Below are 18,714 nucleotides of genomic sequence, written 5' to 3'. Positions count from 1 at the left end.
AATTTTGCATTAATTCATACGACATCCTCAATCATACGGTAACTTCACCCCGTCATATTACAGGTAATCCAGTACCCCTCTATAAAAGAGGAATCCTCCCACCTTAGAGAGGGCTGGACGCTGAAACTTTGGATATACATTTTTTCCTATACTTTTGCCCCCCTCTGACTTAGGCATCAGAGGGCCGGCGCCGGAAACCCCGGCTACCGACTTTTTTGCAGGCCCTACGGAGGACGCCGCCCGCCGACGGATCGCCGCCCGCCAGTTCTCGCCGGAGCTCCACCCTCTCAGCCGACGGCTGCCCCCGGGTCCAATTTCCAGCAACAATATATATATATATATATGTATGTATGTATGTATGTATGCATACATATATATCTATATACATACATACATATATATATATATGTATGTATGTATGTATATATATATATGTATACATACATATATATATAATGCGTATGGACTCTGCAGACTTCCGGCTTACTCAACAATTAATACGCATAGCTCCTGCTATCTACAGATCTCAAGCCCTCCACAGCAAATCCGCTCGGTTGCGTCTGATCAGCCATGACAGCTCCTTGGCCCCGGCCTAATCTCTTATGGCAAGGCATTAATTCACACAATCTTGCATTAATTCATACGACATCCTCAATCATACGGTAACTTCACCCCGTCATATTACAGGTAATCCAGTACTCCTCTATAAAAGAGGAATCCTCCCACCTTAGAGAGGGCTGGATGCTGAAACTTTGGATATACATTTTCTCCTATACTGTTGCCCCCCTCTGACTTAGGCATCGGAGGGCCGGCGCCGGAAACCCCGGCTACCGGCTTTTTTGCAGGCCCTACGGAGGACGCTGCCCGCCGACGGATCGCCGCCCGCCAGTTCTCGCCGGAGCTCCACCCTCTCAGCCAACGGCTGCCCCCGGGTCCAATTTCCAGCAACAATATATATATATATATATATGTATGTATGTATGTATGCATACATATATATCTATATACATACATACATATATATATGTATGTATGTATGTGTGTATATATATATATGTATGTATGTGTATACATATATATCTATATACATACATACATATATATATATATATATGTATGTATACATATATATCCATATACATACATACATATATATATATATACACATATATACATACATACATATATATGTATATACATATATATACATATATATACATACATATTATGTATATATATATACATATATATATATATATATGTATGTATGTATATATACATATATATATATATATATATATGTATGTATGTATATATACATATATATATATATATATGTATATATATATATATATATATAATACATATATGTATACATATGTATACATGTGTGTGTGTGTTTATATATATATATATATATATATATATATATATATATATATATATATATATATTTGGATTTGAGACCCAGGATCCTTATACTCGAGGGGGCCTTCGCATTTGAGACACCGGAATCTCACACGCGGGGGCCCTTACCTAAACCATTAGCAGAAGACAGCCGCGGCACCGGGGGCCTCCAACGGTTTCATGCCGTCCTTTTTTTTCCCTCTCCCTCTCTCTTCCTCTTCCCAAAATACCCCTATACCATCCTTGCTTTATGGCGGCCGCGTGCCGTCACTAACAAAGGCGTCGTTACGGGTGGCGGAAGAGCTTTTTTGGGCTCCTTTTTGACTCTTGGTGGATTGCTTAGATCATTGGTTCTCTGTCCCTTTCTTAGCCTCTCGCCCAGAGGAAAAAATGGAGAAAGTTTTGGTTTAGTGGGAATTTCCCTTTCTTAGCCTCTCGCCCAGAGGAAAAAATGGAGAAAGATTCGGTTTAGTGGGAATTTTCTGCGAGCCCGATGGGTTGTTTGAATGCTAAGAGTTTTTAAGCTGGGATTCAGTTGAGTTCAGGGGTGGGAGATGATGAAGGAGATTATTTGGATCTTTTTCCTTGGTCAAAAACAGCTTCAAAGCTGATGGCTTTAAGAAGTTTTTCATGCCCATGATGCTTGTAATTAGTTCCCTTTTTTTTCTTCTAGAGTTATATCTTCAATAATCGGTCATTGTATATTGGAATCCGAAAGCAGAGCAGTAGTTCTCTGAATTCTGAGTTTTTAATGGTGATTGATGGCATATGTGGCTTGAAATGGACTGAAAAATGAAGAAAAATAGAGGAGCTTCTACTGTTGTTTGGAATCGAATTTCATGTATAAAAGTAATATATGGGGCCTTCATTTTATCTTGAGTGTAAAAGATCTTGCTTTCGTTATCATTGGTTCTCTTCGTTGAAGGCTCCAATTTGGAATTTTTGATTCAGAGGAGAGTGGAATCAGGATTTGGATTCTATACCTTTGGGACCATGGGCAGAGGAGGTTTGGTTTGAGGCCATTGCTTTTGCTTTGGAAAGGTGGGTGCCCCTACTGAAAGCTTTGCTTGGGCTGCGTTGGCTTTTATTTGATTAAAGGAAGGGGGAAGTTATGTGGAGTTGGGTCTACGGTGGAAGAAAAGTTTCGATTCCTTTCCCCATCAGAGAACAAAAATCATCTCGGATTCCATAACTTTAGCTTTGAGAAGGGAGAAAGGCCTTGAAATTGGAAGTTGATTCTTTGTTATCCTTCTCTTCCAGACTTGCTATTGGAACAGTTCTTCCTTGCCATTCTGAATGGCCTTCATAGTCTCGGGTACCTTTTTTTTATCTCTTTTCCCCTATTCTAATCATTGTACTGTTAATTTTGTCATACAATTTTCTCATTCTTCATTGTTCGCATATTGTTCTAAATAATCTAAAAGTGGATCGTATAGCTGAATATACTATCATGTTCTTTCATGCTTGGAAGTTGCCAGGACTAGAGCATAACAAAGCCGGTTATCAAAGAAACTTGTACTTTAATCTCTTGCTCGGGTCCTTAGAATACCACTAAAACATATGGGAGTTGAGATTCACATCCTTGTTTTGCAAAATACTATATTACTCTATTATCTTGAGGAAAATGAGATCGATGGCTTACTCTTTTCATTTATTATTTAAATAGATTTGGATATGGGTCTACTAGCATTTTTAATCATTTCTGTATACTGCTGGTACTAGAAGTCTTGCAGAACATGAACCTGATGTTGTATAGTTATTAGTAAATTTCTGATGACAAAGAGAGTAATAATTAAGGAGATGCATTGAGGCCAATATTGATGTTGTGCATGACCTGCTATCCTGTAAATGAATCTTTATAATATCGGCTTCAGCAAATAATATTTACTTTTTCCTTTTTTTCCTGAGAATTGGTAGAATTCTTTTGACTATTCTGTCAATCACAGGCAAAACCTATTGAGAAACAGGTGAAAGAAGACTGTAATCTGTACTTTATATGAATCGAAAGAGATATGTATTATGTATACTCATCAAATTTGTTGATAGTTAAACCAAAATTAGGATGGATTAGCTAAAGGTTATAGTTTGGGAAACACATTCTGCACCTCATCGGTCTGTAACTGTCAAGGTGAAGGACTACTTGTTCCTGATTATGCCAAACAGTGATGAAGGATTTGAATATTATTCAGAACAAAGAACTGGCTAAAAATGTTTCTAGCCATTTCATAGCATCTAGAATCATAAACCATAGGCATAACCAACAAGATCTATCCCTAATCTTTGGGGTCGGCTTTATAGGTCCTTCTCCATTTATGCCCATCAAGGATTACATCTTAACAAAAAAAGAACGCTAATATATTGGTTTTTACCAACTAGATTTTCATATCTCTAACCCCTCTTTAGCCTTGGCGCATTGGTAAGGGTGCTTTATAGTGACCTGAAGGTCATGGGTTTGAAACACGGAACCAGCTTTTTCACATGTAGGGATAAAACTACATATATCTGACACTCCCAAAACCTGCAATGGCTGGAACCTCGTGCATTAGGTCACCCTTTTTACTTCCTTGACCCTCATCCATGCTGCTTTCCTTATGAAGGTTTCAGTTCTTTGGTAATCCCTTCTAAGTTGGTTATTTCGGATATCCTTGAATGGTACAGCTACAGTGCCTCTGCTAACAATAGACAACTATTGCTTGTGTGCTCAAACCCGTTTCAGGCTGCAAATGATCCAAGTTGTGTACAAACTGCCTGAGATCAGCTCAGATAGAACTTGCTTAGGTTCTGCTCAATCAATAAATGAGCTGAGCTCAAACAATTTTGATAGCTCAGCTCATAAACAAGTCGAGCCTAAACATGAGCTAGCTTGCAAAATTGTAGGGAAGCTCAGCTCCTCTCGATAAAAGCTGGGCTCAGAGCTTATATGAGCTGAGCTTGAAGACCTGAAGTCAAGCTTAGTTGGAGCTCGAGCCAAGCTTATGCAACCCAGGTATATATATATATAGCCAGACTGAGCGGCCTGATACTTAGCTCGGCTCTGCTTATTTGCACCCCTGAACCCCTTTATTATCCAGGATTCTGATACTTTAACTAATCTCTTTGTTATAGACCTAAAGCCTCTTAGCATTGTGAGTATCAACCCACATTCACAAATCACTTCACTTCATCCATCACATTAGTTATTTCACATATTTTTGTGAATCTGTCTGCTTATTATTTGTATAACAGACAAATGATACTAAAGCAGAAGCCTATTTGCCATCACTTTTGTTGAGGCATTATTTTTTGTTCCTATCCCCTGTTAGCTTACATTCCACTTTCTGTTTAATTGCAAATGGTTTCTTTAACCCTAGAACAATCATAAGATATTCTTTTCGTATCCGTAAAGACACTAGAACAATCATAGGATATTTTTTTCGTATCCGTAAAGGACTTTGAAACCGTTTATGATGATGCGAATTCTCTTTAAAATTCATAGTCAAAATGGAACTCCTGGAAAACTTGATAAAGGAATAATCCTGAACTGATCTTGGAACCTATTTGGTGACACTTTGGCATGTCAATAAAACAAGAGCAGACATCAAACTGAACTGGTTGAAGCACTAGTCCATATGGTCTGGATCAACAAAATTATGTGTATATGTAATACTGGTGCATGTTGGTTGGTTAGTCTTCTGATCACCATTCCTCTTGTGTTTGAATCCCTCGGAAGACATTCTTTCTGAGTAACTGTGTGCTTGCACAGAATTTAACCTCTTTTGTTTATCCAGTGGGTCGGTTTGTGTGGTCAAACAGCTTTAAATTGAACCTTGTGGGCCATATTTGGCTCCATATCATATTTGGCTAAATGTTTTCTATGTTGAAATCTCATTATATGTTTCCTTTCAGCTTCCGATCTTGTTTGATGCTTCCATATTTTTTGGAGTGACCTCTCAACAAAAGCAGGAGCTTAGGGCCCACTGATCCATTATGGGAAAGAGATCTTACAAGCGAGCTGCACGGTCTGAAAAGGACAATGCAGGCTGTATGTGGGGTTTGATTAGCATGTTTGATTTCCGCCGGGGTCATTCAAGTCAGAAGTTGCTTTCAAATAGGAAACATGGGAGTGGTAGACGTGTTGGTAAGATGTTTTTTCTGGGTGATCTTAATCATGTAGTGCAGTATTCTATTTGAATTTACTCTACTTATGTGAAAATTGTGGAATTGGTGCTTTTTCTTTCTTTGGTGCTTATTTAACCTAGATAACATAATAACTATAATTTGTTATATTACTTAAAGATGCCATCTTACATGCAACTTTAGCTGCAATTTTGAACAGGAAAGAAGTGTGAGGTTCTTATTAACTCTTTGTCGGAACATTGATTTTTCTTGATGCCCCAAACTAATGCTTAGGTCACCTGAACAATGTAATTGGCATGTGGATCTTGTTTTTTACTGTCATGCATATCATCAACTGGGTGTTTGATGGATTCAGATAGTCATATATGTTTTGACCTTTGTGTGGTATTAAAAATGTAAATAAAGTCTGGAGTATTAGACATAAGAAAGACAAATCTTTTCTCTGCATATACAGATATTTACAGAACCACAGACAGACTACTTTCTGATGGGATTCGGGCTTCAATCAAAATGGTGCATGATCTGTGATGGGTGTTTTAAAATGAGGATCCATTCTGTTGATTATGATCTAAAACGTCGGAAAATATCTTGAAATTGAAAAGTGTTTTGGAGATCATTTACTTATACGTCAAGTGGGCACAAAATGGTGCATGATCTGTGATGGGTGTTTTAAAATGAGGATCCATTCTGTTGATTATGATCTAAAACGTCGGAAAATATCTTGAAATTGAAAAGTGTTTTGGAGATCATTTACTTATACGTCAAGTGGGCACAAAATGGAGGGTGCCTTTAGTGCTATTATGGTAAACTAGAAGGTGATGGACTTTGGATCCACACTATTAATTTTATGATACACACATCTTAGAACATGTGTGAACCTAAATTTGACTAGTTTGGATGCTTTGAAGGCATATCTTATATAAAAACATTGTGCTGAGCTGCTGTAACTATCTCTTTTTGGACCACTTGGTGATGTATTTTGTAGGTAGTTTAGATTTTATATGTCATCAATTGTTAGGATCCTTAATTTGAAATGCTTGTCATCTATTTTGCACTGGTAGGTTTGAAGCATAAATCCTATTAGAAGGGGAGTATTCTTATCTCTATCTTCTTATGTATGTTTTCTGTGTTTATAATATGGAGATACCCTTATAATAAGTTTATAACATGGACATACCCTTATAATAAGTTTATAACATGGAGATACCCTTATAATAAGTTTTCTTGGAGTAATTATAATTCTAGAGGTTCATCCTCTGCAAGGTATTAAAAGGTGGTATGTGGCTACCGAACTGGGTACTTAGGTGGATTTCATTTTAAAAATATCAAATAAATAAATGAAATTATTAAAAATAGATAAGGAGAAGAAACATAAGAAGAAATGATTAAACTTCAGAAAAATAAGAAAACTAAAGAGAAGGGGGATGTCAAGGGAGGTAGAGGAAGAGGTGAGGAGAGTAGGAAAATAAATTCCTGGATTGAAGTCTATCATAGTCTCAGTCGTTTTCCATCCCCCACTGCCTCTCGCTTCTGCCTGCTCCTGCTGTCTGCCATTCAAGACAACCTACTATTGTTTGTCTACCCTAGCCCCACAATGCAGCATTTAAGGTTTGTTTGCCCAGAACCCTCAAAGTAAGCAAAGCAATGGACTTTATTTGTACCTCATGCCTAGCATGCACATATCGCTACTTGATCTGCATGGCTGACACACTACCTTGCTTGACCTGGACTGGGCTGCATCTGCGAGTGCCTAAGCTTATTTCAATCTTTTGAACACCCACTGCACAGCCATCTGTACCAAAACACCTTTGGATCCTGGTGAGAGGTGGCCAAGTGGCTGCAGATGCATGTGTAACCACATATTCAGCTACATAGATCACCTTTTTAGAACAATAACCTATTGCTTCAGCAAGAAGTTGGATCGTGATGAACAATGAAATATTTTATTAGTTACATCTTCCTTTTTCTTTCCCTTTGCATTTATAAAAGTAGCACCACCATCAATTGAAAAAATTAGGCAACTTTGTTCAAACCCATGAACTATTAGTTTTAGTCCAAACTTGATGCTCGATCTTACCAAGCTGACTAACTGAGAAACAATAGGATATCAAATCCAAGAATGAACAACTATCTCTTTCTGAGAAAAGTTTCTTTACTATAGAGGTGCTGCTTCCAGGAGATCAGCATTGTATGGTTAGCCATACATGCTGCCTCTTGATATTTACTGTTAGCTTGATGATGCTCTTGTGAATTCTAGAAGATCTGTAATTTTAGAGGGGCTGAAGCTGCAAGGGGACTTCAAAGAAAAAAAAATCACTTTTCACATATTTTGCAGAAAGAGATCATTTTTAGTTGTTTTGGCAAAAAAATGGTCCATTTTGGACTTTACTCGACCATTATGCCTTTGCACTCAAATGTCTTTTCATGTTGGTAATGGATATATACATCAAGGTTTTCAATCTCAATATTGGACTTTGTACCAATAGCGTACTAGTCCAAGTTGGCTTGGTAGGTACACCACTGTACTGATACTCTGTGTGCTATTGAAGGTGGGAAAACATTTGTACCATGTGTTAGTGCAATACTGTTTTGAGTCGTTGTACTATACTGGTACCTTATTGGTTTGGTACATACACTCAGTACCAGATGGTCAGGTCAGTACAAAAAATATTGGCACATATAATGCAAGTTGATAGACATGTAAAAATGTTCTTATAATAGTCAAAAGGCAAGTTATTATAGTCTATAGAGTCCAAAATGGAGATTGTTTTCCTTCAAGGGATTCATATATGCATAAATGAAAAATGAAGTGTTTTTTCTTGCAAAACTCCAAAGGTGCAAACCATGGTGGACAGAACCGTCCCAAACCGTCCCGAACCACCCGGTTCGGGGCGTCCCTAGCCGTACCGGCGGCGGATCGGAACAATTATGGCAAAGAAAACAAGACCAGCGACGGAGGGGGAGAAGAAGGAAAAAGAGAAAAAGAGAGAGAGCGGGGGAGGGAGGGAGAGGGAGAGGAAGGAAAAGAGAAGAAGGTGGAGGCTGGAGAGTCGCCGCGCGGAGGAGGCGGAGGCCGGAGAGCCGTGGATAAAGGGGTTTGCCTCCTCCGCGCGGCGGCTCTCCGGCCCTCTGCTGGCTCTCCACCGGCCTCCCCCTTCTCTCTCTCTTGTCCTCTCTCCCATTCTTCCTCTCCCCCACCTCTTCTTTTATGTCGATACAGGTCCGACACGATACGGCATAGGCCCAGCACGGTACAGCACAATGCAGGCCCGTACTGACCCGTGCCGTCGGGCAACCGGTCCGGGGCCCGGTATTGGCACAGTAGACACTGGTGCAAACAATGCCCCTTAGATATCAGAATTTTTGGAACGAGCAACCATTGAATAATACTTATGGTCAATTCTACAGTTGTCGCATAGATGTTGCTAGAGGTGAACACATTGTTTTCAACCTCCTATAAACTGCAATAGACTAAGAAAGGGTTCGGAAATGTTATGTTAGCCGGTTCAAATTCTTGTTACCTATAAAACTAATAAATTAAATTAAAATTTAGCATTTTTCAATTAAAAGTTGATAATGATATTTAAAATGCTAAGAATGGAAGAAAGAAAGAAATAAGGAAGGTCTAGTTTGTGAGTTTGCCCTAAAATTTTGCTAGCTTATCAACTTGCACACATCTAGATGGTATTGACGTAATAATGTTTTGGTACTAAGAAAATGCTCTATATGATAACAGTCTGCGAGGAAGAGATAGAATGTTTCTATGTATTTCAAACTTTTATGCACGAAAATTATAGTCAACTACCAAGACTTTCCCCAGGCAGTTTGCTAACTCTAAATCGCTTCAGATATATCTCCAGTTATGTTCTTAGACATTATGTGGCTTGACCTTGGCTTGGAACCTAAAGAAACTTCTTCACACATCACAACCTGATTGGTTAAATGAAATCATAATTTCTTTAAAATTTGATTCAAATAGCATTAGGAAGTTATTATTCTATTATAAGATGAAAATGCAATGATAGTTGGTTTTCAAGGCATTTATATTTTCCATATTAAGTAGTGGATAGGAAAGCATATTGCTCATTAAAACCCTAACTTCAGTGCATTTTACTCGAAAGATTATTGCTTTTCTTGAATAAATTTACAATACTATACTTGAGATATTGACATGTTGAAATATCTCACTTTTATATCAATGTAATTGCGGAAGCCACAAAACTGGCATCTATCCTAATGTAGACTACCCAAGCTTGTAGGTTATTGTCTATCTAGGTATACATATGGGTTATTGCTTACTCTAAAATGCTTTACGTAATGTTTCTTCTTCTAACATAAAAATCATTGTTTGGTCACATACAATTATTAATTCTTTTATTATCTATATTTAATTGACTAGAGTTATTTTTATCATAAAATTCAGTAACAACTTAACCAAAAAAAGTGGGATAAAAATAAAGAATATGTAGTTTTCATGCACACTTAATAATACTGATGACCAAAATTTGCCGTACTAGGCGTATCGTACATAGTATACCGTACCGAACCGGTATGTAGTCTCGTGCCATACTGACACTCGATACGCCTTGCCTTCTTGTACTGTATTGCGTACCGATACTACAATAGGATGGTACCAGTACAGGATCCGATACTGAGACGGCGAACCTGGTTGATGACAAACCACTTATAACTCTTTTTTTCTCCATTATGGAATTATTGTGATAAAACTTTTGATTAATTTATTTTGTCTTCTTCTGATCTTTTTGTCACCATCCTCATAATTTCATGTGTTGCAGGTATCAGATATTCAAGAAGTGAACTTGACAATTCTGAGGAGAAACAAGAAATTGAAGATGTAAGTCTAATCGCTTTATTAAGAATTTCAACATTAAATGCATTCATTTTGTGAATTTTTCAATTAATTGAAAATGTGTAAATGTCTTCCTTGTCAATGATTGGATTGTAAAAATATTTAATACTTTATTTTGTATATCTTGCAAAAGCCATATGTATCTTCTCTTGGTGATCCACTACCATAGATATCGAGCAAATTATTTTATTTATTCTACCTTGAAATTGAACTATTAGTCATTCTATAATAATTATGTGCATCTTGCTTTGGTTACTCTATTCTTTTCTGAGCCATACATTCATTCGTTTTGATTGAGAGGCTTGGTTTAAATATTTCCACAGGTAGGTACCTTCTGTGTTACCTGATGTAATGGTCAAAATCAGTTTCCCAATATAATTAGTTAAGAGATCTTGGGGTTATTTTGTAAAATTGCATATGGGGTCCATGTCAGTCTGTTATTCAAGAAAAAAAATTGCTAATTGATAACAATATTTTCCTTCTTTATCTGGATCCAAATCTCCTCATTATCTTATTCTCAAAATATTCAAATGGTTGATCTTGTTTATTAATTAGCCCTCACCTCTCCTGCACCCTATCCCCATAAAAAACAGAAAGACTGTTCCTTCAGCCCTTCTCTCCTATATTTCTATCCCATCTCACCTGCCTCTCCCCTCCCCTCCTATTCCTGCAAATGGAAAAAAAAAAGGTATACTCGTCCACCTCCTTCTCTCCTGCATTTCTGCCCCATCTCACCCGTTCCTCTCTCTCCTTCCTCCCTCCACCTACCTCTCTCCAAGAAACACAAAGGCGAACGAGATTAGAGACCGTAGGAAGGGAAAGAAATAAAGATGTAGTGGAAGGGGAAGGCCTGGGCTATAGCCTTTGTCCCATACTTCGCCCAGTGATGCTAGAGTTGAAAAGACTGCTTTAACCTAGTATTGTAGAATACCCTGCTTAATCCCTAGCTTCGCCCCTCGTTTACATTGATGATCCTTGGTCTCTGAGATCTCTTGCCTTGTCATCTCCAAAGATCAAGAAACTTGAAAACAAGCTTGGCTGGCTCATCAATGGTTCACAGGAGGAGTAGAGTGATTAGTGGGAACCATTTGATGAGAAAAGATGGTCCACCTTTTAGTTCAATTTAATCAGGAAACTTGCTAATCCTGTTGTTACAACTTATGTCTGATTGACGTCCTTAATTTAATGGTTAAGATCTAATATCAAATTCCTAATTATATTTTACTTTGCTCTTCCTATGCTTTCTTCTTTTCCTTTTTCCTCTAATCATCAACCTTAGTGCCACGCTCTACTGCTCTAATATGCTCTTTTCATTAGTCGAAGCTCTTTTCTTTAGTCAAAACCGAGCACTGAATTATGAAAATGGGTACATTATTGTAGTTTGATAAACTCATAATCAGAGTATGGAATTCAGGTTGGCATAAAAATCAAGATCAAGGTTTAGATATCTTTTAGCTTTTCATTAATGTAGAGAATTTAATTTTTCTCTACTTGAGGGGCTATTTGGTCAAAAGCAGTAAAGCTTGAATTCAATAACTACAGTTCAACAAATTGTAGTTCCACTAACAATGCATGATGCAACGTATGACATTGCGATGGAACAGCAGTTCCATCTACTTCAAGGGGTTATTCTGAAGTAATGATGCTAAAGTCATGTCAGATTAGGACAGATCAGGTTTACCTGAATCAAGTTGTGCTGAATTGATTTTCCTCAGGTATATTCCGGTAGACTTGAGTTATGATGGGTTGGCATGGTGAGGTTGAATTGGAACATTTCAGGTCAAGTTAAATTAGGTTTAGGTTTTGTTTCGTAAGGTTGAGTTCAGATATGTAAACCTGCATGTGTCCTTTCTCTCATGTTTCTTAACATGACTTAAGCTTCCACCAGGCTGAGTCGCTACAGTGAATTATACAGAAGACCTAGTTTGCCTCCTTGGCTACCATTTACAAATATCCAGGAGTGTGCAGTTTTGACTGAACACTAGTTTGGGCATTCTATTTCTACAAAAAAATGACTCAACCTCTTTTCTTTCTTTTCTTTTCTTTACTCTCATCCTTCACTAGTCAAACGCTTCATAAATATAGATTTGACATGACTTCTTGGATTGTCTCTTCTAGTGGCCTAATCTTGATCATAGTTTCACATGAGAGTTTTATCCACCAGATGCTTTCCTGATAGTCAGATTTCTCTTTTTTCAATTTTATTGGTTTATATTCAAAGACATTTTTTGATTCAGTTCTGCTTGCTCACTGGATGCCAGGGAAAAATTACAGTTTTAGCTCTGTGATGAATCTTTGACCAATTTCATTGTCACAAAAGAAGTTAAAATAATTTAGCCATTGTGAACTTTAACAAATTGACATATTCTTTATGAATATATATATTCTTCATTCATCATGGTGTGCAAGTACATTTCAAATTTTGTATCTTAAGATGCATATGGAATTGCTATGTTTAGCTAATAGGACTGCCTCCTTTTGATGGAACATTAACATCTTACATCAGACTCCAATGCAAATTCATTCCCATTGTATTCATTATATTTTTGATTTCTTAGCATTATCTTGTTTATTTGCTCATCATTGGAATTGCAGTTCTTTCTTTATAGTTGGTACTTGGTACTGTACACAATAGTTCTTTAAGCTCTCTTCCTTTTTTCTGAACTTTGTTTTTGAAGAAAAGCTTAGCATCTATATCATTTTGAATTGAAACTTGACCACATTGGCCATTTTTGGAGGACTACAGATTCAGGGTATTAATTAACAAAATTCACAGAAGTTTATTTGAAGAAATCATCAAAACTAAAAATTACTTATTTATATAGTTAGGTGCGACCATATATAGTGTCTGTAATATGCAAACTCTTTTTTTTTTCTTTCTGAGGAGTCGCAAAAAGGTAAGGGGGTGACTGAAACAGGAGCGCTTGCTTCCTTCTCACATACTGGAATCTTCCTAGAGGAAATCCATGGTTTTTGGAATTTTTTTGAGCGTGGCTAGGCATTATTTGGAATTTCTTTTCTGAAAACCCTTTCCTGATTAAGTGTCATCTCTTTATTGAAAAATAGCTGTCCATCAAATACTTGCAGAGTTTTGCAATTATGGTTGGAACAGCTAAGGCTTTTTGTTTTCTTATCCAAATAATACTGTCCCATATCAATTTGATTTTATTCATTGGGTACAACCATCCATCATATACTCATCCCCTGAAACAGTAAGGTGAATTATAAGTATGTTCGAACACAGACTCTGTTATTATGATCCCAATTTGAATTTGTCCCTTTATATGATCGCCTACATTTGCCAAATACTTCTTCCTCTTGGAACAGCCATTAGAACTGCACCTGCAGAGTTCTAGTACATACAGAGAGATCTAGCTTGTGTAGATGATGACATATAGATTTAAAACAGTACATATATTAGAACAGTTCTATACTGAATCTTCCAACAAAATATATTATTTTATTGAACATTTGATAGAGGCTTAATTGTGTGCATGTGAAAAAAATTGGATCTATCTTGCTGTACCATTTGTATTTACTACATTAAGCATGAACTTTCTCTTTGAGGACTTAATATTTGAAGGATGGATAAAAGGTTGAAGCATGAAGACTTCCAATTTGTCTGACATCATTATGTACATGATTGGTGAATAGAGATATTCTATCTTTTATTTTTTTCTTTAATTGATTTAATGGCATTTCTCTCTTGATTTTTTTAAGAGACTTGGAGAAATATAAAGCAGCAATTGTTGCATATTACATTTTTCCAACATGCCTCTTACTCAATGGAGCATCTGACATGAGACTTTCGCTAGATCCGAGCAGTGCCAACTGCCTAGTGCGAATAAGCGAAGTGCCGTCATTGTGGCATAGGAAAATGAAATTTTGAGAAGTTTGCTCACATCATGAAGTATCTAAGTATCCATGCACTTCTAGAACCCAAGCTTCTAGAGATTGATATATTAAATCCGTTACTTTTCAGGATTTTGACGAAGAAAAAGAAGGAATGGTTAATTTGGGTATGCCTAGTGTCAAAGAACTCATGGAGGAAGAAATGTCTAAAGCACATTCCCCGAAGAAGATTCCGAGTGATGAAGTCGAACAGATGCTGTCTGACTTGGGACATAATGTCCATCTTGAGAAAAAACATAAAAAAAGAAGCAAGAATCAGAAAGTAAACTCATATCTTCATGTCCATGATTTGAATGCTCCTGCAAGCTTGGATTGTCATATAAACTCAATGGAAGGATCTCTCAATTTTGACTTAGCTGCATTTTTCACAGAATTCTATGGTTACAATGATGGATGCCAAGAAAGGCATGCAGATTGTAAAAGAATGATTGATTCAAGTCCTTCCTTAAAAGCTGTTGATCTGGGGAAGCATTATCATCATGACGAACCTGATTCCCAAATTGAACAGAAGAAATCTATTCTTCAAAAGGCACTTGGTAGAGTAGCAGAGGCTATTTTAAATCAGAAGCTTGTTGAAGCAGAACAACTTACCGGCAACAGGGGAGCCCAGTCTGAAGAGTTCATCAATGCAGTAGAGATACTGAATTCGAACAAGGAATTGTTATTAAAGCTAATTCAGGATCCAAATTCAGTTCTGTTAAAACATATTCAAGATATTCAGAATGCTCAAATTGGAAAAAAGTTTCAGCTGAAGTCTTGTCAAAACTTGGAAGAAAGTGAATTGCTAGAAGAAGAGATTGGCAGTTCAGTTCAATGCGAAGAATCTGCCAGTAATAAACCTTTTCACAAACGAAACAGACATAAGTTCTTTAGAAACAAGGATCAGTCAACAGGGACAGGGCCACCGGAGGGAAATGCGAGTTCCCAGGATTTAAATAGGATAGTGGTTCTGAAGCCCAGTCCAGCCAGAATTCAAAACCCCTCAATCATAATCAGTCCAAGCTCTTCCCCACAATCACATCATAGCTTGAAATGTCAAAAAGATGGTCAAAGAGTCGTTTCTCATTTTTCTCTGAAAGAAATTAAAAGAAAGTTGAGACGTCTCATTGGTGAAAGCAAAAGGGAGCATCATTTGATCTCCATGGATAGTGTTCTACACAAAATTTCATCTGGATCTAAATCTTCAGGTGATACAGGTAAACAGATTGCTGGGGAGAGTGAAGTCACAAGTTTGGCAAGTAAAACTTCCTGCAATACTGATAGTGGTTCCCAATCCTCAGCCATTTCCAAGAAAACAGACAAAAAGATCAGGCCCAAGGAATGCCAACTTAATGTCAAGAGTGATGTTACTTTTCGGGGGGTTGGATCTTTCTTCTATGAGGAGGCCAAGAAGCATCTTGCTGAGATGCTACATACTGGAGATCAAATCAATAATTTGCCAAGCGAACATGGCTCAAAATCCATAGGAAGGATACTTTCTCTGCCAGAATACAATTTGTTATCTCCTAGAGATGGTCCTGCAAGTGAAAAGGATCTTGACTTGTCACCTAAACAGACAAGATTGTCCTCGTCACGACAGTTCAAACAAGAAGATGCTGCCAGCCATTTAAGCCCATCGAGACAGAATTCCAAAAGTACAGAATGCAATGCTAGCAATCCAGTTGATGAAACCCAAGTTCTTGAGTCAAATCCAGAACTCATTGATACACAAACGCACGAGGAAAATTGCATAGGGGAAGCTTTAAACCCCAAAGGTACTTTCTTCATTTGTTATGAGTGGCATCAAGAACCATCATTAACGCATTTTTCCTTGCTTTGTTTGTCTCATGATAAAATTCTGTGAAACCTTTTACATGAACCTTGGAAACTGTGCTAGTAGCAGATGCCAGCTTGGAAGGGTGTAACCATATGGATGAACTTTCAGAATCATGTAGCACGGAACCCATTGCTATTGGTGAAAGACTTGATGTTAGAGGACTGGAGCTGGTGAGTTGGTAACTTTTTATATGGTGTAAATCGTTATTATCAATATTTTTTTATCATGATTTCTGTTGTTTTAAAGGGCTAAACTAACCTCCTCATTCATTTCTTTAGGGTTCCTTGTTAGAGAAACCACAACAATTGACCCCATCTGTATCTATCTTGCCTAGCTCTTATGAGAGCATCAGTGAAAAGCTAGACCGCCCAAGTCCCGTATCTGTTCTTGAACCTTGCTTCTCAGACGGTACTGTCAGTCCTGCAAGCATGATGGTTGAACAAAGTATGATCCCATGCATCCAAGTTAGCAATAATGTTTTTATTTATTTAAATTTTTCCCTCTTTTGTCCACTAAGCCACATAATTATACATATTCTTTGCAGCTGAGTTGCCGATACAACCTCAAGAGTTACATTTTGAAGAACATGATATTTCGTCCGTGGTTCTAACATCATCTAATTCTGAAGTCAACCAAAGATTTCATTTGGATGACAAAGAAGCAAGGTTTGAATACATAAAAACTGTTTTGGAAATCTCGGGCTTAAGCATGGATGAACTTTTGAAGGGATGGAATCTGAATGATCAATTTCTTGAACCATCTTTGTTTGATGAAGTGGGAACCTCATACGGTCAATTACAAAACAATCCAAAGCTTCTCTTTGATTGCATTAACGAAGTTCTCATGGAGATGCAGGAGAGATTTTTCAGATTCAACCCATGGGTATCTTTTATCAAGCCTAATGTTCGGCCAGTCCCAGTAGATGGGGACTTTATTCAAGAAGTGAGCAAAGGCATTGATTGGCATCTCTGCATGCAGTTTCCGAGCACAGTAGATCAGATAGTGCGGAAAAACTTGGATTCTGGAACTTGGATAAACCTCCGGTTTGAAACTGAAGACATTTGGATTGAGATTGAATATACCCTCTTAGATGATTTACTGGAAGAAACTGCATATGAATTCTGGTTTGAACCTTAAGCTTGCTAAGGGGCTTGCATTTTTTAGAATTGAAGATAAACGAGCAAGTGCATCACAGCTAATACGATACAAATAAAGTTTTTTTTTTCCTGCTGAACATCATTTACTTCTGTGATCTGGGAAAAGAAGGGGAGGGAAATAGTTTTGCCTTTTTAGTGAAGTATGGTTGTGGATTTGGTAGGCTAAATAGGATTATTTTTCTCATTTCTTGTATGTTATCTACTGTATCAGTCACAGGTATGATGCAAGAAAATATCCAAGTTTAACATTTACTGCTAATTCAAGGTTTATTTTTAACTTGTGGAGATGAATGGAGTTTGTAGTATATGTAAGTTTTCATCACTTGTACTGCTGCAAATAACCTGGAAATGTAGCCATCAGCTGACGTCTTCTATTTATACAGTGGTTTATTAGAAGTTCTACAATGCTGTGATAGGTGATTTGCGATCACCTTAGCTTTTGTCTATATTTTAGCCCTGCATCACAAATTATTTTACCAAGTTCTAATGGTTTTGCAGCTTTCAGTGGCAAATTGGTGATGGGCAGGCAATCAGAGTACAAGAGAATCCTTGGATTACTTGTCTACCCTTTAAACAACGGCCTGCATTTCTCAATATGTCCACCATGCTGATAATTTAACTGTATCAAATCTTATTGATAGTTCTGGAAAATGGGAAGTCAACCTTCTGCTTGAGTTTCTATCTGTGGAGTTGGTACACAGAGTTTTGTCTCTTCCAATTCCAAGACATGCTTCTGAAGACGCACTGGTGTGGAGCAGAACTGGGAGTTCTAAATTACAGGCTCATGATATTTACAACTCCATGAGCATAATAGATCAGGCTCCAATGATTTAAAATTCTCTTGCTTATGGAAGTTAAGTGCTACTCCTGGAGTTAAGCTATTCCAGTGGAAGATCATGTGGTATCGGCTTCCATGTAAGTTTCCAGTTGCTCCAAGAAATTTGATTAATTTAGTTCTGGTCACTTTTGATATTTGCCATGATAAAATTGAGGATATTGAGCATGTTTTGATTAGCTGCCTGTTTGCTATGGATACTTGGAAGCATTTATCCACGAAATATAGATACCTAATTTTCCTATCTCTACAATCTTTACTTGATTGCATTTCTGACATGGAAATCTCGAAGTTAGATAGATCTAAATTGCTTATGCTAGGCAGCTATTTTGGTCTTTAAGAAATCAGAGGCTCTTTCAAAATCTATCATGCAAAGCAATCCACCTACATGACCAAGATCTTACGCTTGCAACAGAATTTTTTGCTGCTTCAACATCGTGGCACTGGGGTACCAGTAGCTCTATGGGATCTTCAACATCTTCCCCAACCCTGGTCTACTGAGTACCCCCACCACATGATGTGGTGAAGGTGAATTTCAATGCTTCAGTGGATAAGGGTATACAGCAGCTGGTTATGTCATTCGCAATAGTTTAGGGCAAGT

General features: G+C 37.5%; 1 protein-coding gene across 2 annotated transcripts; it reads left to right on the top strand.

The window, feature by feature from the left end:
* Positions 1 to 1,620: 1,620 nt before the first annotated feature.
* Positions 1,621 to 18,357, top strand: LOC103722359. 2 transcript variants are annotated; one of them, XM_026810500.2, is made up of 8 exons: positions 1,621 to 2,722; positions 5,293 to 5,524; positions 10,320 to 10,378; positions 14,376 to 16,059; positions 16,170 to 16,291; positions 16,400 to 16,565; positions 16,666 to 17,694; positions 17,777 to 18,357. In XM_026810500.2, the coding sequence occupies exons 2-7, from the start codon at positions 5,374 to 5,376 to the stop codon at positions 17,256 to 17,258; spliced, it is 2,775 nt and encodes a 924-aa protein (XP_026666301.2). In that variant the 5' UTR covers positions 1,621 to 2,722; positions 5,293 to 5,373; the 3' UTR covers positions 17,259 to 17,694; positions 17,777 to 18,357. The 2 variants fall into 2 exon arrangements, with proteins under 2 accessions (XP_026666301.2, XP_017701977.2); XM_017846488.3 differs by having other exon boundaries at positions 1,636 to 2,722; positions 16,188 to 16,291.
* The last annotated feature ends 357 nt before the right edge of the window (positions 18,358 to 18,714 follow it).

The sequence above is a fragment of the Phoenix dactylifera genome, chromosome 5 (genome assembly GCF_009389715.1).
Source record: "Phoenix dactylifera cultivar Barhee BC4 chromosome 5, palm_55x_up_171113_PBpolish2nd_filt_p, whole genome shotgun sequence".
Taxonomy (NCBI): Eukaryota; Viridiplantae; Streptophyta; class Magnoliopsida; order Arecales; family Arecaceae; genus Phoenix; species Phoenix dactylifera.
This window is presented reverse-complemented; position numbering and strand designations above follow the sequence as displayed.